This window comes from Salvelinus sp. IW2-2015, linkage group LG16, assembly GCF_002910315.2.
Source record: "Salvelinus sp. IW2-2015 linkage group LG16, ASM291031v2, whole genome shotgun sequence".
In the NCBI taxonomy this organism is placed as follows: domain Eukaryota; kingdom Metazoa; phylum Chordata; class Actinopteri; order Salmoniformes; family Salmonidae; genus Salvelinus; species Salvelinus sp. IW2-2015.
This window is the reverse complement of record NC_036856.1, coordinates 20,814,852-20,839,465: the sequence shown is the minus strand read 5'-3', so window position 1 is coordinate 20,839,465 and position 24,614 is coordinate 20,814,852. Positions and strand designations below refer to the sequence as shown.

Genomic DNA, 24,614 nt, shown 5'->3' with positions numbered 1-24,614 from the left:
CACACTACTGAGCCTAATTTTGACTTGTTTAAGGACATTACATCAAAGTTGGATCAGCCTGTAGTGTGTTTTCCACTTTAATTTTGAGTGTGACTCCAAATCCAGACCTCCATGGTTGATAAATTTGATTTCCATTGATAAATTTTTGTGTGATTTTGTTGTCAGCACATTCAACTATGTAAAGAAAAAAGTATTTAATAAGAATATTTCATTCATTCAGATCTAGGATGTGTTATTTTAGTGTTCTCTTTATTTTTTTGAGCAGTGTATAAATATTGAAGTGAAGTACAGATACCCCAAAAAACGATMTTTACTAAAGTACTTTACACCACTGGACACTGGAAAAATACTGTCAGCTGCAACTGTGTTAAAACCGGTTGTATAGTGTTCAGTAAGTGTGTTTTTTGCATTGTGAAATTATTTTGATGTGATAGGAAAGTAAAGGGATTTATGTTTCTAGAACCGTACCGCAATTGAGAATCGATTCACGTTTAGATGGAGTATTAGGGAGTGTTAGCTTCCAGAGCCTTTTTGCCCTTTAAACAGAACATGTAAAGTCCTTGAACTAAGGAGTAATGTTAGGCTCCTTTTGTCCAATATTGGGCTTGGGTGAATCTAGCTCTCAAAAATCCTTCATAGGGTTTTCAACAGTTAACTTCGCCCATGGTTGGCTGTGTAAACTACAATTTGTAGTGTTTTTATGATTAGAAATGTCAATAATCATCCCTTGTGAAATGGTTTTCGAAACATATGCCCCTCATCGTTCATATCAGCGAGAAATAATCTTTAAAATAAAAAAGATACTTACTGTAGCAGTTTTGTACAAATCCATAAACTGTGTGTGAGGAGGAACTGGGTAGGAACTACACTTCATCCCCAGTTACGCTTACACACAATGTTCGGCGCATGCTAGATAACTAATTAGCACAGGTGGCTGCCTATGTCTACCATCTGTCTTGCGTAAACAAGCGCTGTAACACGGTGATGTGGCCGTGTGGGAACACTAACACTGTAACGGTGTATATTCATTTAAGCTCTTCGCTTAAAAAAAATCATAATTCTCGCTGATATGAAAGATACTTTCATTATGTTTCCAAAACCGTACCCAAAGCGATGAGTTTTAACGTTCAGAACGAGCGTCAGTGATCTTACTCATTTACTGCATGGTCTTGTTCTCTTGAATGCTTTTGGGAGGAACAGAAGCAATCTGCTGAGTGTTGTGGTTGTGTTTTGCTACAGGACAGCATGGAAGCAGCTTGAGGACATGAGTGCAGAACAGGCAATGCAGGAGTACGTTTCGTGTGTAACTTCACTAGACCCAGACAGCAGTCAGAAGGTAAAAAGCCCTCATAAATCCAATAATACATTACACTTCATCTGATATATTTACATAATACCATTTCCAACTGCYGGAAACACAGCGATAGGAGAACTGAAACAAATGTCTTTCTCACATTTCAACCATTTTTATTTGTAGGTTAAGTGTGCAAATAATAGTATGTGCACCTTCTGATAAAAATCCTGTCTCCATTGCTTCAGTAGGCTTGACTTGACTAAATAAAGATAATGAACTTTGACAGCTCCATCGGCACCTTAGAATGCAGTATGGCACATTGACCAGCAGGGGGCACTGACTGACTGCAACTTGGCAGAAAGACCACGCATTTGTCAAATCAAATTGTATTTGTCACATGCTTCGTAAACAACAGGTATTTCACTGTTAGTCAACACCTGTTGTTTACAAAGCATGTAACAAATACAATTTGATTTGACAAATGCGTGGTCTTTCTGCCAAGTTGCATAGTCAGTCAGTGCCCCCTGCTAGTCAACATTTGTCTAACATTACCTGATACTGTCTCTTTAATGTTTACAGATTAGAATGAAACCAACTCCAGGAAATTATTTTGTGATTCTCTTTGTTTTCATCTTCTATGTAGGCAAAATATAATTATTGTGAGTTTTACATTATTTGTGAGAGGGTTTTGGCTCTAGCCTAAATACAAAACGTTTTCTGCGCTCACAGATTGCGTATGTGGTGTACCTGCCTGCATCAGGGGTAGGGTTGTTATGCAGACATGAGCCTGCTCTCTCAGGGAGTACGGCACTGGAATCATTCACTCACTAAATMATACACCATTACAATAACAGCACTGCCAACTGGGACCAAGCAGACTGACAGTAGCTAGATGTACATCCAATTGGCGAGAGATTCAGAAATGTGCATAAAGAAAATATGCAAATTTTCTCACCYGTTGTGTGTTTCCACCAAATGGACTTGTTGTGGATAAAAATCAGTGTGTGATGACATAGTGCACACAATGTACTTTTTCATGTACCGAATAAAAATCCCAAGTTCAATGTGTTTCTATGGCATTTTCAACTTGCCCGATAGTTTTGTCACAAAAACTGTTGCATTAAACAGCAGATGTGCCTACTCTTGTCTTGGCACCCACGCTCTAGCCAACAGCTGGCAGATACAGTGCGGGTAGGCTAGTCTACATGATGAGATTATTATGGATAAGAGCGACAATATTTTGGTCAAACAGCAGCCATGCATCGATCATCATGTCACCAGAATCACACCCTCGATATTTATTGGAAAGGAGCACCAAGATCACCGTGCACTTTCACCAAACTGTGAAGTTAATCATAATTTGTTTAATCTGTAGCCTTCTGTAGCTTAATAAACAACATGGTTTCCTGATTCGTAGTGTGAGGACCACACGTCATATCATCGCGTGACTCCAAGTTATGATGGTTATTACAGTGCCTTCAGAAAGTATTCATACTCCTTGACGTATTCCACATTTTGTTGTTACAGCCTGAATTCAAAATTTATAAAAAATTTTTTTTTAACGCACAATACCCCATAATGACAAAGTTGAAACATGTTTTTAAGAAATATGTGCAAACGTACACTACCGTTCAAAAGTTTGGGGTCACTTAGAAATGTCCTTGTTTTTTAAAGAAAAGTACATTTTTTGTCCATTTTTAAAATAACATCAAATTTAATTACAAAGTTCCTCTGTCCAGTGTCTGTGTTATTATTGCCATCTTAATCTTTTCTTTTTATTGGCCAGTCTGCGATATGGCTTTTTCTTTGCAACATTCTTTGCCACTCACCATGCTTCACGGTAGGGATGGTGTTAGATGGGTGATGAGCTGTGCCTGGTTTTCTCCAGACATAGCACTTTTCATTCAGGCCAAAGAGTACAATTTTTGTCTCATCAGACCACAGAATCTTTTGCCTTATGATCTCAGTCTTTCACGTGCCTTTTTGCAAACTCCAGGCGTGCTGTCATGTGCCTTTTTTTCTCAGGTGTGGCTTCCGTCTGGCAACTCTCCCATTCAGCCCAGACTGGTGAAGTGCTGTAGAGACTGTTGTCCTTTTGGCAGTTTCTCCCATCTGTAGTTCTGTCAGTGGTCATTGGGTCCTTTTTGCCAGTTGCTCAGTTTGGTCGGACAGACGGAGTCTGAGTAGTTCCATGTTTTTTCAATTTCCCAGTGTTGGAGACCACTGTGCACACTAGAAATAGTTTTATATCCTTACCCAGATATATGCCTCATCACAATTCTCTCAGAGATCTACGAACAGTTACATGGACTTCATGATATAGTTTCTGCTCTGACATGCTGTAACATAAAAAAATGCGGAATAAGTCATAAGTATGAATACTTTCTAAAGACACTGTATATCAATATTTACGCATAAAGGCTTTTCCAAAGCCATTTCTCGCATAATAAATTTTACTGACACAAAAAGATCCCACCATGTCGAACAAACAAATTGTCATTATTTATAAAATTGTACCAAAACTTCCTGTTTCCATTAAAGCTGTCATGATTTTTTTTAGACATTACTGCATAAAAACTGTGGATGGAAACGTGGTTAAAGACTATGGGAATGGGAAGGAGGGGCTGCAAAAAGGTTGAATGAAACAACATGTTTGTGTTTCAATAGACCAGTCCCTCCTTTTGAAGTATTTAATTTCCAGCATGGGTAGGGTATGGTTTGATACAACAGATGCAGAATGGTTTTTATATCGTTTGTTCCGACCTCTATTTATCAAGGCTGAGGAAAGTACCAACATTTCTTCCCCAATGAAAATTCAGCACAAAGCAGATATGTCCCCTTCTCTGTCCTCAAAGGAGAGCTTTATAGTGATGTTTAGCGGTGTGACATAAAAGCCTGTCACCCGTCCTGTTGTAGCTAGTGCCTTCCACCCGCCTCTCTCCTTCTCCGTCCGTCCTGCTACAATGTGAGTGTCAGCAGGCATCAGTGGCCTGCAAGCCAGCCTGACACGTCCCTTTCTCTGGTGCTGCCATCAAGACCAATACGTGCTGACAAGGCCCCCAGCGTGGCACAATGCCAGGGGAAGGCAAATGCACAAATGCCCCTCTGAAAAGGATGTGATTGTATTAGTGTTAACAAAGTGCAGGGACTCTATTCTTACTAGGGTCCAGACAAACAGATTTAGGAGAGGCTGGATGGGGATGAAGGCAGCAGAAACAATAGTCCGTTTTTGACCTCCTATTTTTTTGGGATGCACTAGCTTTACATTATAAAAGGAAGTGCATCAACTAATATTCTGAGTTTAGAAGTGAATACCACTCCTGAAAGGCCATGATCCCCTCAAAAATGACATCTGATTTGTTAGTTGTCTTGTGTGAGTCACTGTGGAGAGAATATAGAACATAACTATACTAGCGCTGTTGTATCCATGCAGGCTATGATGGTTTACCGTTACAGCATGTATTATCAGGTCAGACATTTTTCAGAAAATAGGGAAAGCTAAAATAGCTCAAATTATTTTGAGCAGTTAAAATATACTACAGTACTCAAAGCTGACCTTTTAGATAGAACTATTACCCATGTTTTGGAGTCACGTCTAACAATATGTGAGAGCATCGGGACTACGTGAACCTATTTCTGTCTGTGAATAGGGAAATTCATTCTCCCAGTGGCTCTTTTGTTTTCCATTGTATGGCACAGTGTGCTTGTTTTAGGTGGGGAGAAGAGTGCACTGTTATACTAGATAACTAGGTAGGGGAATACTGAMCTGTCCTTAGAGCACAATAGTGTGGCACGCACCTCTACAGACTCACTGTTATTACAAGATGTGAAGGGGGTATTATGTCAAATGTGTTATTCATAGTGTAAGATCTTGGTGCAGTTGTCTGACCCCTTTCAATGAATGTCTGGATTTAATTTTTAGTTTCTTATTCCAGGAGAGAAGAGCGCGTAGGACAGGATTTGGAGGCCCAGCAGTCAGTTCCCTCTACCAAGAAGAAATGATCAGGTACGTCACACACGACTCGGTCTGTCTGTCTGTTCTGTCTGTCTGTCTGTCTGTCTGTTCTGTCTGTCTGTCTCTCTGTCGTCTCTCTCTCTCTCTCTCTCTCTCTCTCTCTCTCTCTCTCTCTCTCTCGCCTCTTCTTCTCTCTCTCTCTTCTCTGGCTCTGTCTCTGTCTCTGTCTCTGTCTCTGTCTCGCTCCTCGCCCGGCTCGCTCTCTCTCACTTCTGCCCTGAGTGTCAGAAGTTCCTCTGCAGACTGTAAACTGTTGTGGAGACAGTCCTGATTTATGTCAATTCTATTCACTCCCCTTATGGAAACCCTCAGAATCTTGTTCACCCCTAAACACCACCTTGTTTCTGGAAAAATTGCTATTTTAGAAATTTTAATGAGGGCTGAATCCAGCAGGTTTTCCCCTAAATGATCCTCATTAGTATGCATGTGTTGAAGAGAGGTGGCCTGAGAAGCGCCTGCTTTTAATTAGTTTTTTGTTAGCGTGGTGAACTGAGAGAGTGGTGAGTATAGCACGCTGCCGTGTGGGCTCCCCTGGCGACGCCCCTCTAGATGATAGCCAATGGGGATGCTCCATGGGGACAGGAAGTCATTAACCTTCCCCCTCAGCGAGGTTTTTCTCGGGTGTATCCCGCTCCAAACTGTTACACTCACTGGTTCGCTGAATATCCAATTTTCCCCTCTTTTCCCCATATGGAGACCCTCTCCATATTAACTACTCTGCCTTCTCAAACAGCTGCTTTTCACTGAGTTAATTGCATCCTCTTTGCTCATTTTCTGCTCCGAGTCGGGTAGCTATGTGTGGAATGTGTATTGACAAAAGTAGGATTGATTGGCGATATCCCGAAGATAAGGAAGTCTGCTGCTTGTGATGGAATAGATTTTTGTGAGCTACACTTGTAATCCTCACAGATTGTGAAAAGGCTCTGATCAACATCAGACTTATTGTTAGCTGATTGGCATTCTAGACCACTGGCTGGAGAGTCCCAGCGAGTGTGAGTTCTCTCATTGCCACTCAAAGCGCTTTGTTGTAGCCTGTGTGTTTTGTGTGTGTGTTGCCCATGGTGTGTGTGTGAGTGACCTCCCTATAAGAATGTGTGTGATTAATGGTAGAGCTGTTGAAGTAATCTGTAGTGGTCTGGCTGTGTTGGGAGATGAGTGTTCTCCTGTTGAAGGGCTGGCATGCATGCAGGCTGATTGATGAGGGGGAAATCTGTCAGTATGCCGGGCTGGGCTGTGGAGTAGGATTGTGTTGTATGAGGCTGGTGTGTGTCAGTGAGCTGGGCATCAGGACTGTTGTATGAAGCTGATGTGGGTTTTGCTCATGCAGGGTGGTGTCGTGGATGACGGAATGGTGTTTAGGGGTCGTGACACCAAATCCACATTTACAGTAATTGATTAGTTACACAGTAGTTACAACATCCACATGATGTGGCGCATGCACAGTGCCTTACAGTTCTGCATGATTCGGTTCGGCTCTCATACTCCCATAAAAGACCGTCGCTTGAAAAAACAGAAAAAGCGGCAATAGTAGTAGGCCAGTCATACACACATCAGGGATGATAACTGGCCCTACCCAACTCTCCCCACCCCACTCTCCCCCCCCCACCGCCCCCCCCCCCCCCACACCCCCCCCCCCCCCCCCCCCCCCACTCTCTCCCCCAGCTGGTAGTCAGCTGTGGTTAACCAGGCACTGGGGATGACAGAGTAGCCTGTGACCTTCCCAGCATGCCGTGCGGTGGGTGGTGCTGATTATGTCGTTTATCAGGGCACCATTAATCGTGTGTGTGCTTTCGGCCGGAGGGGTGGCCGGCAGCCATGAGGCTAAACCCTCGCCGTCCAGCGCAGCCTGACTGATAAGCGCTGCCATTGATTAGTTGCCGTGGGAGACTGATGGTGCCCACGTGGCAGGGACACTGGGTCAGCGCTGCGATCACCGGAGAAGGGGAGGGGCTGAATGTGTCCTCGCATGTAACCTTATTCTGTTCACCTGGAATGAGCTGTTTATAAATCAACGTGTGATACAGAGGCACAAGGCAAGCATCAGGAACAAAGGGAGAGAGGGCTCCACAGTATTCTGTTTAACACTGTTGCTATTTTAGGCTACATTTTGAGTTTCTGACACCCTACCTATCCTCTAATTATTTGATAATCCTACCTCTTATTCAGATACTTCAAAACACAAAGCAGAACCACATTTCTAAGTTCCCCTCCAGTTAGGTAGTTCCCCTCATAACCCATAGTGTTAATCCCAGCCAGCCTGTCCTCCACTGGGACTGGGCCTGGGACTGGGTTGCTTTCTGTCAGACAATGGCAACTAAATGCAATTAATTAGGATCCCTGCATGGATAAGAGGGGAAGACGTAAATATCTAAATGAGATTTAGCCCCTTCCCTGTATGCCCCCACTCTACCCTTACCCCACCTGGCGTGGCTTCATACCAGGAGGTGATTAGGTGGGATATAATTCGAGCTAGTGTGGTGTACCTACCGTACAGCAGCTCCACCAGGGATAACCCACCAGGGATGAGCAGGAGGAAATGTTATGTTTACCCCATCCAAGCTGTCATAGTGTGTGTGTGTGTGTGTGGGGGGGGGGGGGTGTTTACCTCACCCACACCTGGCCCCTCAAACAGCCAAACACAGGGCTTTTTCCAGCCAAACACAGGGCTTTTTCCAGCCAAACAAAATGCCCAGCTGACGACAGTGTGTTCCACTCCTCTCCTATGGGGCCAAGAAACAGAAAGTTGCCCATTCACCTGACAATACTCAATATATTGGCATATGAATTCATATCCAGATTTGTTAATGACAAGATTTCAATAAGGATTCAATTACTTAATACATTTTATTCAGATCTATATTTTTGATTAGCCGTGTGTGTGGTGGTGGTGTTATTGATTGTTTTTGCTGAGAAGTAGAATTCCCTGAAGAACAGGTGTCTCTTCCCAGTTCCTTCACTTCAATGCATTGGTACTCTGATGCTTTTTCTTACTCTCCCCTCACTCTCCCCTCACTCTCCCCTCACTCTCCCCTCACAGGGAAGAAGACAAGAACATATTTGACTACTGCAGAGAGAACAACATAGAACACATTACCACGGCTATCAGTTCCAAGGAAGTGGATGTCAACGCAAAAGATGAAGAGGTAAGTGACATCCTGTCCTCTTTTTAAACAAAACATGTTATTCATCCCAAAACCTGCCCATTTGCAGTATGGTACAACATTCCCCTGTAGCTCCATTGTCTTTGGCCTCAAATTGACTATTAGTCCATGTGAACTCCTCACAGCAATATCTCAGATCTATGGGAGAAGCCCAGCTCTTTGACCCCAAATCTATTCAACTGCTCTTTATTCATTTATCACAGAGGGCAAATGCCTTAGTCCCTCTTTCATCACAGCAATTCTTCAAATGAGGAACCAGTTGGTGCATCAGCAGCCATGGCAGATGGTGGTGTTCTTTGTGGGGCCACTCCAGCATTATTTACCAGTGGACTGCAGGTCCTCAATACAACCAGCAGAGGGCACTAGTGAAGTTTCATCCACCCCCTGAGGTGATTCATCTCAGATAGGCAACCAGCTGAGAGAGTAGAACTGGGACGATAAACCAAATATTGTCCATACCGACAACTTATCGGAGGCATTTTGCTGATATTGTTCATTATGATAAGTAGCCTACACTAGAGAAATGTGAATTTTGAAATGAAATAATTTTGCTAATATGGGTGATTGCTAACGGGACAATTGATGGCTACAACCATCAAACTAGTTGTAGTAGTTTAAAGGGTATAGTTATTGCATCAATTCAGGCTATTTTTAGAGCGAGAGAGAGGTCTGATTGAATAGATTAACATATCCTACCGTCTTCTCTCTTTGTTTAGGTACCATTTGGTGATAAATCCCGCTAGGCAAAAGTATAAACAGCCTGGCTTTGTATGTTTAGCCTATGTTCAAGAGTCAACAGTGACAGCCACAGACGGTTCTTTTAAGTACAGATTCATATTTTGCTATTTATATAATTCAAGTTTTGCTCTACCAAGAACCTTGTGTTCTCTACTTGCACTAATTGGAATATGCCATAATTGAATGTCCCACTAGTATCCTCCAAAGTCATATCTAGAGACTGAATAAATGACTCTTGTTTCCACTGTTAACCGAAGTCTTCCAGTATTAGTGACTTAGTAGGCTGTTCTTCATCAGAATGTTCTGTTATATGTTTTCAGCATCGGGGGATATTGGCACTTTAATTCAGGGTGATATGAGCCCGGGGGATGGCCTCTGACCCCTGGGGTGGCTGGTCCTCTGACCCCTMGTGTGGCTGGTCCTCTGACTCCCCTCCAGAGGCCAAAGGCATTAGCTGTAATGTACAGTGCAGGCGTGGGGCGAATGGGGAAATAATCCTAATGATGGGGAAAATAGATCAGGGTGCCCCGCCGCGTCCATATGGCTCACTGAGGCCATCTCATTACTGTTGGGGGGACGGTGGCATGGGGGCCACGCCGCAGGTATACATCATACACACCAGCCATAAGCATGGGATCAATCACACATGCTGTGAGCAAGGCCCACACAGAAGCAGGACAAATGTTGCTTTATGGCTGTGTGTGTATTCACTACACAGGAACAGACTGGTATTGTACAGCACTAGCTACACACTGGGCTGAGACACTGTACCGTATGTCTAGTACACTACCCAGAGCTGAACACAGGACTGATTCTAGACACTGACTACAGTGACTAATATACCCCGGTACTGGAGAGTATGAATACAGTCTAGTCAGTCATTACTAATAGAATCTCCCTCATGAATTTGTCTCCTTCACTCTCTGAATAATCATGAGATATGTTGTGTTTTTGCCTATTACTACTGTGTAGTTGTGTAGTGTACAAGCGACTGTCCCAGTAGACTCTGGGTGAAGCGTCCCCACATCCACACAGGTCTCCACATGCCACTGAGAGCGATCACACCGCCACTTCTAACCACCAATCCCATGTACCCCAACAATGGAGGGCTGGATTTCATGTTGTAACCGCCCAAGGAACTCCTCTTTTCCCTTTCTCTCTTTCTCTCAGGGACCAAATCCCCCCATTCAATTAGAGCCAATTGAGCTGACAGGTCCCCTCCCACTAAGACTGAGGAGCAGGCAGCGACTGAGGAGAGTGCCCTTTTAGGCCCATGTAGACATGTCTGTTGTGTGTTACCGTGGGTGCGAGTTAAAGCACCTGTCACGGCTCCTGGAAGTGGCTAATCCCCCACTACACAGGGAGTCTAGTTTAGCACTTTAGAACAGAGAGGTTCAGGCCATCCCTAACCTTCTATTATAAAAAGTGCCAGCAGCGCTGATTCCTGGTGGATGATTTCCAGTAGGGTTTTCTTATTTTGTTGTTATCTCAGACAAATAAGAGTGCTATGTTCCTCCTTAGGATAAATGGTTATTTCAAATATTTTTGGGGTCCATGAAAATGCTCTTTTATCCAACCAGACATTTTATTGGTGTACTTTTTGAGTGCACTGGGCAGTCTTTGTCTGAGAACCAATCCAGTAGAGGTTAAAGTGAAAGTTCACTCTTTTCCAAAACATAGTTCTCTTGAGAGTATATACAGAAAGTTCCGGAGTGGAATTAATATATGAGGAGAAACACTAACAAATAACAATCAGAGGGGCACACCAAAAACAGAGAAAGCACCGCGGTATTTAGGCTCCCGCCTCTCTCATAAATATCAATTTCAACATACAGCCGTGGTGATCAATATAATTTAAGCGATAGAATAGGACTTAGAGAGTTTGCTTTATCTAATTGCCTAAACTGAAAAATGAGCTCCCTGTGGCGGTTGTATTAGAATGAGGGGTTTGGAGCTAAGGAAAGGAGGGGAGAGAGAATGTGGGGGCTGATCAAGGGGATGCTCTCGTTTTGTCCACAGCATCCCATCAATCAACTCTAAGGACTCTGTCGGCCATCCGCAATTTGTCCCTGAGCTCCGGGACCAGCCCCCTCCACATCCACAACCCCCCTACACACACTCATATATAGATATATATATATATATACATACACACACACACACACACACACACACACACACACACACACACACACACACACACACACACACACACACACACACACACACACACACACANACACACACACACACACACACACACACACACACACACACACACACACACACACACACACACACACACACACACACACACACACACACACACAGACCCCTCCTGCTGGTGAGGAGGCAGAGCTCATTCTGTCACCACCTCGTTTTATAGTTGGGATCTGAAGGCTCTGAGTTATAAATTGTAGTGCATCATTATTATTATTTTTAAGCTGAGAAATCTATTGTGTAGTTAACTTTGTGGAGCCGTGCATAACAGAAGGGAATAGATGGTTCTATTAGAGGTGAGGAGGGGTTGGGCCTCCATCCATCTCACTGAATGTTCCAGCAGGTCCCCACGCTGCATTTACATATCTCTGTGTGGTCAGACGCCCCACACACACTGTCACTATTCATGCCAGCTGTAGTCCATTCACTAGGCAACCTTACTAAGTACTGTACCTACCGGTAGTGCTTTAGTTTTCTTTCTCCTCTTGAGAAAATGTATCGTAGATCAAGAGTTAGGATTTACAATAGATAGTGTTAAGGTGTGTAAACAAGTACTGACATTTACTTTGAGGGTTTTACCTAAGACAAAAACGATTATCATATTTGATTCAGTATCTTGACTCCTCAACTCATTAGCTACTCCAATGATGGTTAACGGTACCCGTTGTACTTTGAAGTACCTGCTCATGTATTGTATAATGTGTTAGTGCAGGAATAAAGAGGCACACCTCTGTGTGTTTCAGGGACGGAATTTGCTGCACTGGGCCTGTGACAGAGGACACAAAGACCTGGTGTCTGTGTTACTGCAGAACAGTGCTGGCATTAACAGTCAGGTGAGTCTCTCACACACATACACAGACATCTGGGGATAGGGATCAAGGGGCACTTGATGCAGAAGTTCATGGGGTCAGATATTTTAGGAGATTTAAAGATTTCTGTGAGATTCACAATTGTGTTAAGAGGGGCATGACACCGTCACAGTGTGCTCTGTCAACAGCCCACCACACACCTCCAGTTTACACAGTACACTCTGTCAACAGTTGAGCACACACCTGCCAAACACACACCTCCAGTTTATTTTACTACACACCAGAGAGTCAATCCTCTGTATCCATGGAGGCCTAGTTTCTGTGGCTGGCCCAGGGGGCAATAGGCCCGGTGACACACTCCCTAGAACCCTCTGAGCAGGTCTACTGTAATTCACTTTGTGATATCGACAAATCCCATGGGGTTTATCCAACACAGTAAGCAGGTAGACGTTGTTTAGTGACCTGGCTGTGGAGAGAAAAACCCTGAACGCCATTCAGGTTTAGAGGCAGGCAGCTTTGTCTTAAGCTGGCTGAACGATGCATTAATACTGTGGTGCATACAGTTGTGGGGCCAGGGGCTTTACTGCCCCACGGTAAGACAAATCAATTGGAAGTAATCAGGCAAATTGTTTGCATTATACAACCCATATAATCAGAACATTTGCAAATGACTTTCTTTTTTTGGCCTTGAACCTTTTTTTGTGTGGATGAAAACCAGAGCGCTGGCTTATAGAGAATTATCTTGGTCTTCCTGGCAGTGGCTATGGTCATGGTTTACAATCAAACATTACTACTTAAATGGAGGCATGTTAAATGCTGCATTGTAATTACAGAGAAGTGGAGCCTCTCTCTGAAGCCCATTGTAACATGTACTGTATTTAGCCTTCATTTATGAATAATAACAGTAGTTACAATAACAGTACACTGATATAAAAAAAGTGGTTAAATATGGTCAAATCTAATACCTGTACATCTCTGGCATCTCAGATGAGTTTCAGACACATGCTCTGGGAGTATGTGTGCAATATGCATAGCTTTACACATGCATACTATTTCCTAGTGTAGGTACCAGTAAGTGTAATTGAATGCCAGACAGTCCTTATTAAGACCCAGGGTGAGAGGTCACTCTGCAGTCCCTCTCAGGCCATTAGGACCCCTACGGTCATGTCTAGATGGGATACAGCTTTTGTCAAATTGACATCAAAAGTTTATTTTATTTTTTGCATTTTAGCTAACCCTAAACCTTTTCCTATCCTTAACCTAATTCTCCTAACATGCTGCCTATGTTCTCCTAAACCTGCCACGAAAGTCAATTTTGACAAAAGCTGTGTCATTTCTAGACTAAACTCATCTTCGTTCTGTGCTCAGAAGTACCCAGTCAGCTGCCTGAGGGTAGATATTAAGGCAACTGGATTTTTGCACAATAATTATTGAGATCAGGTTTACGAGATGGCGTGGGGGTGGCCGAAAGGAAATACGACTAGCTAAATCATACAACAGTCTTTGCCAAATGATTATACAATGTAAACCCCACGTAACTTAGAGTTGATGGGGATATAAAGCCTGCTACTTCTTATTACATTCTATTAGATTGCTGTTTTCAGTCACTTTCTGGCCATGCTGAACTAGACTAGATGCCTTGGATGCTACATGCCTTTTCGCTGTTAAACTGGCAAACATACATGTGGTAATAGTATCGTAGTAGGTATGTACAGTAGTAGGTTTGACATATACATTGGGGTCTGAAATTATTGACACCCTTGATAAAGATGAGCAACAATGACTGTATCAAATAAATAATACAAATACTGAGCTTTTATTGTATGCTCCATAAAATGGAGAAATTATATTTTATTATAACACAATTGCTCAGAGAAATTGATTTTGTTTAACAAGTAAGATCATGACATGCTAACCTCCCCTGTTATTGGTAATGGTGAGAGGTTAGCAGGTCGTGGGAGTATGATCATTGACCCTCTGTAACTGTCTCACTCAACATTATTCATGATTCAATCAGGATTATCCGTAATCATGGTAGCATCCACATCAATGTACAAGTGTTTAGAAACATGTTTTATTCTTATTTATAATGAGTCACTCAAATTACACAATACATTTATTTACCATTAATTACCATTGGGCACAAAATTATCTGAAACACAACCAAAACGAACAGCAAATGCATCCAACAAGTTTGTAGAGTAACAAGCTTGATGTAGTCACTGKGTGAGCCTGGAATTGAGTATCTTAAATAATCCTGCTGCCCCCGCTCCTCACAGCCTTTAGGGAACTAACTCTCGCACTTGACTCTTTTCCCCCCTTACTAGCTCTGACTTTGATGATAGCTACTCTATTGAGGACAAATGGACTTACTGTGATATGTGCTTGTCCCACCTACTGTAGCCATTTTAAGATGAATTCACTAACTGTAAGTTGTTCTGGATAAGAGCGTCTGCTAAATGACTAAAATGTCAAATGTAATATGGGACCAAATACTAAACTTATGAATACTTTATTTATAAGAATCTTTAGGGGTGTCAATAATTCTGACCACTACCTTTTTTGAGAAAAAAAAGTATTACTTGTTAAAAAATATATAATTCTCTGAGAAATTGAATTAGTATGAAATAATATCCCAATTTTGGGGGCATACAATATAGCTCAGTATTAGAATTATTTAATTTATACTGTCTTTTTTTTCATCTTTATCAAGGGTGTTAATKATTTTGGAGCCCACTGTCAGTGCCAGCTCTAGCCTTTTTGGGGGCCCTAAGCAAGATTTGGTATCAAACTTGCACCTTGTGTGTTCTACTATTCTAACCTTCAATAGTAAGTTGACACCCTGATGGAGGGTTGTGGCTGCCTGGGGCCCTAAGCGACCACATGTGTGTGTGTGTTGATATAAAGTCAAGGGGTCTGAGTACTGTCCGAAGCCTGTGTGTGTGTGTGTGTAAACACTCAGCAAAAAAATAAACGTCCCTTTTTCAGGACCCTGTCTTTCAAAGATAATTCGTAAAATCCAAATAACTTCACAGATCTTCATTGTAAAGGGTTTAAACACTGTTTTCCATGCTTGTTCAATGAACCATAAACAATTAATGAACATGCACCTGTGGAGCGGTCGTTAAGACACTAATAGCTTACAGACGGTAGGCAATTAAGGTCACAGTTATGAAAACTTAGGACACTAAAGAGGCTTTTCTACTGACTCTGAAAAACACAAGAAGAAAGATGCCCAGGGTCCCTGCTCATCTGCGTGAACGTGCCTTAGGCATGCTGCAAGGAGGCATGAGGACTGCAGATGTGGCCAGGGCAATAAATTGCAATGTCCGTACTGTGAGACGCCTAAGACAGCGCTACAGGACGGACAGCTGATTGTCCTCGCAGTGGCAGACCACGTGTAACAACACCCGCACAGGATCGATACATCCGAACATCACACCTGCGGGACAGGTACAGGATGGCAACAACAACTGCCCGAGTTACACCAGGAACGCACAATCCCTCCATCAGTGCTCAGACTGTCCGCAATAGGCTGAGAGAGGCTGGACTGAGGGCTTGTAGGCCTGTTGTAAGGCAGGTCCTCACCAGACATCACCGGCAATAACGTCGCCTATGGGCACAAACCCACTGTCGCTGGACCAGACAGGACTGGTCTCCACTGACGAGTCGCGGTTTTGTCTCACCAGGGGTGATGGTCAGATTCGCGTTTATTGTTGAAGGAATGAGTGTTACACCGAGGATGGTACTCTGGAGCGGAATCGATTTGGAGGTGGAGGGTCCATCATGGTCTGGGGTGGTGTGTCACAGCTTCATCGGACTGAGCTTGTTGTCATTGCCTGCAATCTCAACGCTGTGCGTTACAGGGAAGACATCCTCCTCCCTCATGTAGTACCCTTCCTGCAGGCTCATCCTGACATGACCCTCCAGCATGACAATGCCACCAGCCATACTGCTCGGTCTGTGTGTGATTTCCTGCAAGACAGGAATGTCAGTGTTCTGCCACGGCCAGTGAAGAGCCCGGATCTCAATCCCATTGAGCACGTCTGGGAACTGTTGGATCGGAGGGTGAGGGCTAGGGCCATTCCCCCCAGAAATGTCTGGGAACTTGCTGGTGTCTTGGTGGAAGAGTGGGGTAACATCTCACAGCAAGAACTGGCAAATCTGGTGCAGTCCATGAGGAGGAGATGCACTGCAGTACTTAATGCAGCTGGTGGCCACACCAGGTACTGACTGTTACTTTTGATTTTGACCCCCCCTTTGTTCATGGACATATTATTCAATTTCTGTTAGTCACATGTCTGTGGAACTTGTTCAGTTTATGTCTGTTGTTGAATCTTGTTATGTTCATACAAATATTTCACATGTTAAGTTTGCTGAAAATAAGCACAGTTGACAGTGAGAGGACTGAGGACTGAGTTTATAACTACAGTTGAACTTGGAAGTTTACATACACCTTAGCCAAATACATTTAAACTCAGTTTTTCACAATTCCTGACATMTAATCCTAGTAGGTCAGGTTAGGTCAGGTCAGTTAGTCTTAGGTCAGTTAGAATCACCACTTTATTTTAAGAACGTGAAATGTCAGAATAATAGTAGAGAGTGATTTATTTCCGCTTTTATTTCTTTCCTCCCATTCCCAGTAGGTCAGAAGTTTACATACACTAAATTAGTATTTGGTAGCATTGCCTTTAAATTGTTTAACTTGGGTCAAACATTTTGGGTAGCCTTCCACAAGCTTCCCACAATAAGTTGGGAGAATTATGGCCCATTCCTCCTGACAGAGCTGGTGTAACTCAGGTTTGTAGGCCTCCTTGCTCGCACACACTTTTTCAGTTCTGCCTACAAATTTTCAATAGGATTGAGGTCAGGGCTTTGTGATGGCCACTCCAATACCTTGACTTTGTTGTCCTGAAGCCATTTTGCCACAACTTTGGAAGTATGCTTGGGGTCATTGTCCATTTGGAAGACCAATTTGCGACCAAGCTTTAACTTCCTGACTGATGTCTTGAGATATTTCCACGTAATATTAATTCCTCATGATGCCATCTATTTTGTGAAGTGCACAAATCAATACTTTGTTAGAGCCACCTTTTGCAGGAATTACAGCTGCAAGTCTCTTGGGGTATGTCTCTATAAAGTTGGCACATCTAGCCACTGGGATTTTTGCCCATTCTTCAAGGTAAAACTGCTCCAGCTCCTTCGAGTTGGATGGTTTCTGCTGGTGTACAGCAATCTTTAAGTCATACCACAGATTCTCAATTGGATAGAGGTCTGTGCTTTGACTAGGCCATTCCAAGACATTTAAATGTTTCCCCTTAAACCACTCGATTGTTACTTTAGCAGTATGCTTAGGGTCATTGTCCTGCTGGTGAACCTCCGTCGCAGTCTCAAATCTCTGGAAGACTGACATTTCCCTGTATTTAGCACCATCCATCATTCCTTCAATTCTGACCAGTTTCCCAGGCCCTGCTGATGAAAAACATCCCCACAGCATGATGCTACCACCACTGTTTGCATATTTTTTTCTTTAAGCAATGGCTTTTTTCTGGCCACTCTTCAGTAAAGCCCAGCTCTGTGGAGTGTACGGCTTAAAGTGGTCCTATGGACAGATACGCCAATCTCCGCTGTGGAGCTTTGCAACTCCTTCAGGGTTATCTTGGTCTCTCTTTGTTGCCTCTCTGATTAATACCCTCCTTGCCTGGTCTGTGAGTTTTGGTGGGCGGCCCTCTCTTGGCAGGTTTGTTGTGGTGTCATATTCTTTCCATTTTTTAATAATGGATTTAATGGTGCCCCGTGGGATGTTCAAAGTTTCTGATACATTTTTTTTATAACCAAACCCTGATCTGTAGTTCTCCACAACTTTGTCCCTGACCTGTTTGGAAAGCTCCTTGGTCATCATGGTCCTGCTTGCTTGGTGGTGCTCCTTGCTTGGTGGTGCGCCTTGCTTAGTGGTGTTGCAGACTCTGGGGCCTTTCAGAACAGGTGTATATATACTCAGATCATGTGACACTTAGATTACACAGGTGGACTTTATTTAACTTCTGAAGTTAATTGGTTGCACCAGATCTTATTTAGGTGCTTCATAGCAAAGGGGGTGAATACATATGCACGCACCACTTTTCCGTTCTTTTTTCTCGTTTTTTTGAAACAAGGTCTTTTTTTCATTTAATTTCACCATTTTGGACTATATTGTGTATGTCCATTATATGAAATCCAATAAAAATCAATTTAAATTTCTGGTTGTAATGCAACAAAATAGGAAAAAACGCCAAGGGGATGAATACTTTTGCAAGGCACTGTAGGTGGTGGTATACAGAAGATAGCCCATATTATGGCAAGAACAGCTCAAATATTCAAAGAGACGGAATCTAAGACAAAAATCCAGAAAATCACATTGTATGATGAAGTAATTTGCATTTTATTGCATGACATAAGTATTTGATACATCAGAAAAGCAGAACTTAATATTTGGTACAGAAACCTTTGTTTGCAATTACAGAGGTCATACGTTTCCTGTAGTTCTTGACCAGGTTTGCACACACTGCAGCAGGGATTTTGGCCCACTCCTCCATACAGACCTTCTCCAGATCCTTCAGGTTTCGGGGCTGTCGCTGGGCAATATGGACTTTCAGCTCCCTCCAAAGATTTTCTATTGGGTTCAGGTCTGGAGACTGGCTAGGCCACTCCAGGACCTTGAGATGCTTCTTACGGAGCCACTCCTTAGTTGCCCTGGCTGTGGTGTTTTTTCGGGTCGTTGTCATGCTGGAAGACCCAGCCACGACCCATCTTCAATGCTCTAACTGAGGGAAGGAGGTTGTTGGCCAAGATCTCGCGATACATGGCCCCATCCATCCTCCCTCAATACGGTGCAGTCATCCTGTCCCTTTTGCAGAAAAGCATCCCCAAAGAATGATGTTTCCACCTCCATGCTTCACGGTTGGGATGGTGTTCTTGGGGTTGTACTCATCCTTCTTTCCTCCTCAAACACGGCGAGTGGAGTTTAGACCAAAAGCTCTATTTTTGTCTCATCAGACCACATGACCTTCTCCCATTCCTCCTCTGGGTCATCCAGATGGTCATTGGCAAACTTCAGACGGGCCTGGACATGCGCTGGCTTGACCAGGGGGCCTTGCGTGCGCTGCAGGATTTTAATCCATGACGGCGTAGTGTGTTACTAATGGTTTTCTTTGAGACTGTGGTCCCAGCTCTCTTCAGGTCATTGACCAGGTCTGCAGTGTAGTTCTGGGCTGATCCCTCACCTTCCTCATGATCATTGATGCCCCACGAGGTGAGATCTTGCATGGAGCCCCAGACCGAGGGTGATTGAACTTCTTCCATTTTCTAATAATTGCACCAACAGTTTGTTGCCTTCTCACCAAGCTGCTTGCCTATTGTCCTGTAGCCCATCCCAGCCTTGTGCAGGTCTACAATTTTATCCCTGATGTCCTTACACAGCTCTCTGGTCTTGGCCATTGTGGAGATGTTGGAGTCTGTTTGATTGAGTGTGTGGACAGGTGTCTTTTATACAGGTAACGAGTTCAAACAGGTGCAGTTAATACAGGTAATGAGTGGAGAACAGGAGGGCTTCTTAAAGAAAACTAACAGGTCTGTGAGAGCCGGAATCTCTTACTGGTTGGTAGGTGATCAAATACTTATGTCATGCAATAAAATGCAAATTAATTACTTAAAAATCATACAATGTGATTTTCTGGATTTTTGTTTTAGATTCCGTCTCTCACAGTTGAAGTGTACCTATGATAAGAATTACAGACCTCTACATGCTTTGTAAGTAGGAAAACCTGCAAAATCGGCAGTGTATCAAATACTTGTTCTCCCCACTGTATATGTGCAGTGAATTATAATATGTATAATGATATATATCATTATCAAATAATTTAAATTGTAACTTGTCCTGTGAATGTGAAAAGTCTCCTCCGTTTTACGTTCTCACATTCCTTTTGTCTGTGTATGATAGGCAGTAGAGGATGTTTGGTATTGGGTTTTTGGGGTATTGGATATCCCAGTAATCTGAACTGACCTCTGCCAACTGCCGTTAAATAAAGATAAAAGTGATTTATGTTTAATTTGTTGATTAAATAACAAACAAAAAAAATGCGTTCAGTGAAAATCGTTGAAAATTAATCAACTGATTGTTTCAGTGGATGTCCAAACCCGGTAACCTGCATTATGGACTGTTTGATTTCTAATCTGGGATCAGAAGGGACTACAATAGGTAGCTCTGTCCATGAATACCCAGATCAACTGTATACCACCTGTCATTAGCAGAATGCCTCACACTGGCCCTTAACCACCATATCACTGCTTCTCTACTGCACTTTAACAAATGAACCCCAGAAACTGGGCCGGATGGCAGAAGTAGGGTACCCTGTTTGTGAAGTCAGAAGCATAACTCAGTTATTTTATGTGGGCTGACATTTAGTGTACTGCATTGTAATAAAGGCACATCTAAATATCCTAAAAATTCCATTATATAATAAACATAATCATTTAGTTTACAGGAATTTAAAAGTTGAAACAAGTCCTTAAGAGTTGATGCATCCGGGCGTCAATCTAAGTAATATCCGTCAGTTTAAGATAGGCAGATGCAGTGGATTGAGATATCTCTATGTCGGCCTTCCATACAGTATCTGCGGTGGAAGGTGGCAGAGCTATAGTGGTGTTTGTCAGACCACGAAAACGACTGTAGCGTCTGAACGGACGCCTCCAAACGAATATCCTTTTTGTTATTTCATAGTTTGGATGTCTTCACTATTATTCTAAAAATAAAGCATAACCCTTGAATGAGTAGGTGTGTCCAACCTTTTGACTGGTACTGTATTTGTTTTTTATTTTCGGGATGGAAAAACGCTTTCAGTTTGAACTTAAAGGACTAAAACCAGATATAAAGTATGTAGAAAAGATAATGGACCTACAGTGCATTTGGAAAGTTTTCGGACCCCTTGACCTTTTCCACATTTTGTTTCATAATGATGAACTAAAAACAGTTTTTTAGACATGCTTGCAAATGTATTAAATTTTTTTGTTGTTGAAATATCTCATTTACATAAGTATTCAGACCCTTTGCTTTGAGAGTTTGAAATTGAGAACAGGTGCATCCTGTTTCCATTGATCATCCTTGAGATGTTTCTACAACTTGGAGTCTACCTGTGCTAAATTCAATTGATTGGACGTGATTTGGAAAGGCACATACCTGTCTACATAAGGTCCCACAGTTGACTGTGCATGTCAGAGCAAAAACCAAGCCATGAGGTCGAAGGAATTGTCTGCAGAGCTCAGAGACAGGATTGTGTCGAAGCGCAGATCTGGGAAAGGGTACCAAAATATTTCTGCGGCATTGAAGGTCCCCAAGAACACAGTGGCCTCCATCATTCTTAAATGGAAGAAGTTTTTTGAACCACTCAGACTCGGAGGTGACCAAGAACCCGATGGTTACTATGACAGACCTCCAGAGTTCCTCTGTGGAGATGGGAGAACCTTCCAGAAGGACAACCATCTTTGCAATACTCCACCAATCAGGCCTTTATGGTAGAGTGGCCAGACGGAAGCCACTCTTCAGTAAAAGGCACATGACAAACCGCTTGGAGTTTTCAGACCATGAGAAACAAGATTCTCTGGTCTGATGAAACCAAGATTGAACTCTTTGGCCTGAATGCCAAGCGTCACGTCTGGAGAAAACCTGGCACCATCCCTACGGTGAAGCATSGTGGTGGTAGCAGCATCATCATGTTGTGAGGATGTTTTTCAGTGGCCGGGACTGGAAGACAAGAAGACAGAATCAAGGGAAAGATGAACGGAGCAAAGTACAGCGAGATCCTTGATGAAAACCTGTTCGAGTGCTCAGGACCTCAGACTGGGGTGAAGGTTTACCTTCCAACAGGACAACGACCCTAAACACAGGGCCAAGACAACGCAGGAGTTGCTTCGGGACAAGTCTCAATGTCCTTGAGTGGCCCAACCAGAGCCCAGACTTGAACCTGATCGAACATCTCTAGAGACCTGAAAATAGCTTTGCAGCGACCCTCCCAATCCAACCTGACAGAGCTTGAGAGGATATGCAGAGAGGAATGGGAGAAACTCCCCAATACAGGTGTGTCAAGCTTGTAGCGTCATACCCAAGAAGTCTGTAATCACTGCCAAAGGTGCTTCAACAAAGTACTGAGTAAAGGGTCTGAATACTTTTGTAAATGTGATATTTCATTTTTTTTTTTATGTATAAAAACCTATTTTTGCTTTGTCATTATGGAGTATTGTGTGTAGATTGGTGAGGGGGAAACATTATTTAATCCATTTAAGAATAAGGCTGCAACAAAATGTGGAAAAGGCATGGGGGCTGAATACTTTCCGAATGCACTGTGTGTATATATACATTTCTTCCCCCCTTTTTCTCCCCAATTTCGATTTTGTCTCATCTCTGTAACTCCCCAACGGGCTCGGGAGTGGAAGGTCGAGTCATGCATCCTCTGAAACATGACCCGCCAAATCGCGCTTCTTAACACCCGCCCATTTAACCTGGATGCCTGCTGCACCAATGTGTCAGAGGAAACACCATTCACCTGACGACCGGGATCAGCCTGCAGGCGCKCGGCCCGCCACAAGGAGCCGCTAGAGCGTGATGAGCCAAGTAAAGCCCCCCCGGCTAAACCCTCCCCTAACCCGGACGACGCTGGGCCAATTGTGCGCCGCCCTATGGGACTCCCAATCACGGCCGGTTGTGATACAGCCTGGGATCGAACCCGGGTCTGTAGTGACACCTCTAGTGCCTTAGACCACTGCACCATTTGGGAGGCCCTTGCATCTTTTTTTTTTATCTTTGAGAACTAACAATCACCAAAATAAAATCTAGACCGTCGGTGATGGTTGAAAATTCCCAAAACAATGATTTTAGCAGTATTAATTTTGTTATTTTGTTGGACCAAAAGAACACAGCATTAGCCATGGCAAATGCATATAATTCCAGGAAACTTAAAGGGTTCTATCATCTCCATGGCAGAATATATATAACCACAGGAAATTTGCTTTAAATCTGCAATGTTTTCTCTGAGCTGCATGGCAAAATGTGTAGAATTGCAGGAAATTAGCTTTTAAATGCAATCATGTCTCTACACTGCCAAGATGGGGGCCTCTAAAATGTTCCTAAATAATTGTACACGCTGACGGACCGACCATGCTCATTGCCACGCCCCTGCGAAACCCCCTGCAACGCCCACCACCTAAGCCACTTTTTGATCCAGGAAAAACTCGGATTGCTATGTGCACAGCCACTCTCACTAATGTAAATAAGGCCTTAAGAGTCCTTTTCATTGGTCAAGGCTCAGACATCCTGGCCTCCCCGTTGGGATTTTGTGTCAAACAAACAAGCAGCAATCTGGCTGTGGCCTGGCTTCCTGGGGAATGGGCTGTAGTGGGATATGCAGGTAGCAACAAAAACACAATTTAAGACTTCAGCTAGGCTGATTACAGATCGGAAACATGTAAACAATGTGGGAGGTTTGGAATTGGGCAGATTTAATCTCATAAAAAGGGTGTGAGGGTAAGGTGCATGTAAGGCAACAGGCAACAATCACAAATAGAAACAGTTTGAAGAGAGAGGCAAAAAAGTAGAGGGAGGAAGAGAGAGGCGGAGGGGCAAGGCAGGAGGAAGACTACAGTGAGGTGAAGTGGAAGAATCTGCTATTTATATTGGCAGGTTGTAAATTCAGTTTGTGTGTGGGGCTGGATTAAATAATCTCCAGACTGAATCTAGTCCTGTCCTCTGCATGTGGTTTGTGACAGTGGCTGTCCCTGTGTGTGCATGGCTGGCTGAGCCGGCGACTGTGTGTGTGGCTCTTTACTTTGTATTAAAACAACATGATCCATGAGACGCAGAGGGTGATTCCCAGCACCACTAATTCTAATTAATCCACTCCAGGCCTCGGCCACGCCGGTCTAAAGCGCTCGCAGTCTATCAGATAGAAATTCATAACTTAATTGAGGTCAAAGCCGAGAGCAGAGAGAACAAAAGTCTCTGGCTGGGACCAGGTAGATCAATAGTAATAAATATCTGGCTGGGCTACAACTAGTTCATGGCCACGCATTATGTGGGACAGACAGCGGCATCACAGGGCAGAGGGGGCAGAGGAAAGGCGGGGGGGACTCCATGTTGGTGTCCTATCTCCTAGATGGTTTCTGTACTTCACTGTTGGCTGCAACTGCAGATTGACTAGGGAAGTAGTTTAGGTAGTTATAGACGTATAGACATTCACATCAGACTACTCTTCTACCACACTTGGTATTGAGTGCTGATTGGCAGGTCAGCGTGCACGTCAGCAACAAGCGCTGTGTGTGTGTTTGATTTGTGATGCTGTAAGTGTTCT

At 43.3% G+C, this 24,614-nt stretch overlaps 1 protein-coding gene across 1 annotated transcript in view; it reads left to right on the top strand.

Moving 5' to 3' along the window:
* Positions 1–24,614, top strand: part of LOC111975876 (acyl-CoA-binding domain-containing protein 6) — a 47,223-nt gene that overhangs the window by 4,969 nt on the left and 17,640 nt on the right. Inside the window, exons 3-6 of the mRNA XM_070447720.1 lie at positions 1,240–1,336; positions 5,230–5,300; positions 8,347–8,452; positions 12,172–12,261. Coding sequence (XP_070303821.1) covers positions 1,240–1,336; positions 5,230–5,300; positions 8,347–8,452; positions 12,172–12,261 — 364 coding nt within the window. The remainder of the gene's footprint in view (positions 1–1,239; positions 1,337–5,229; positions 5,301–8,346; positions 8,453–12,171; positions 12,262–24,614) is intronic.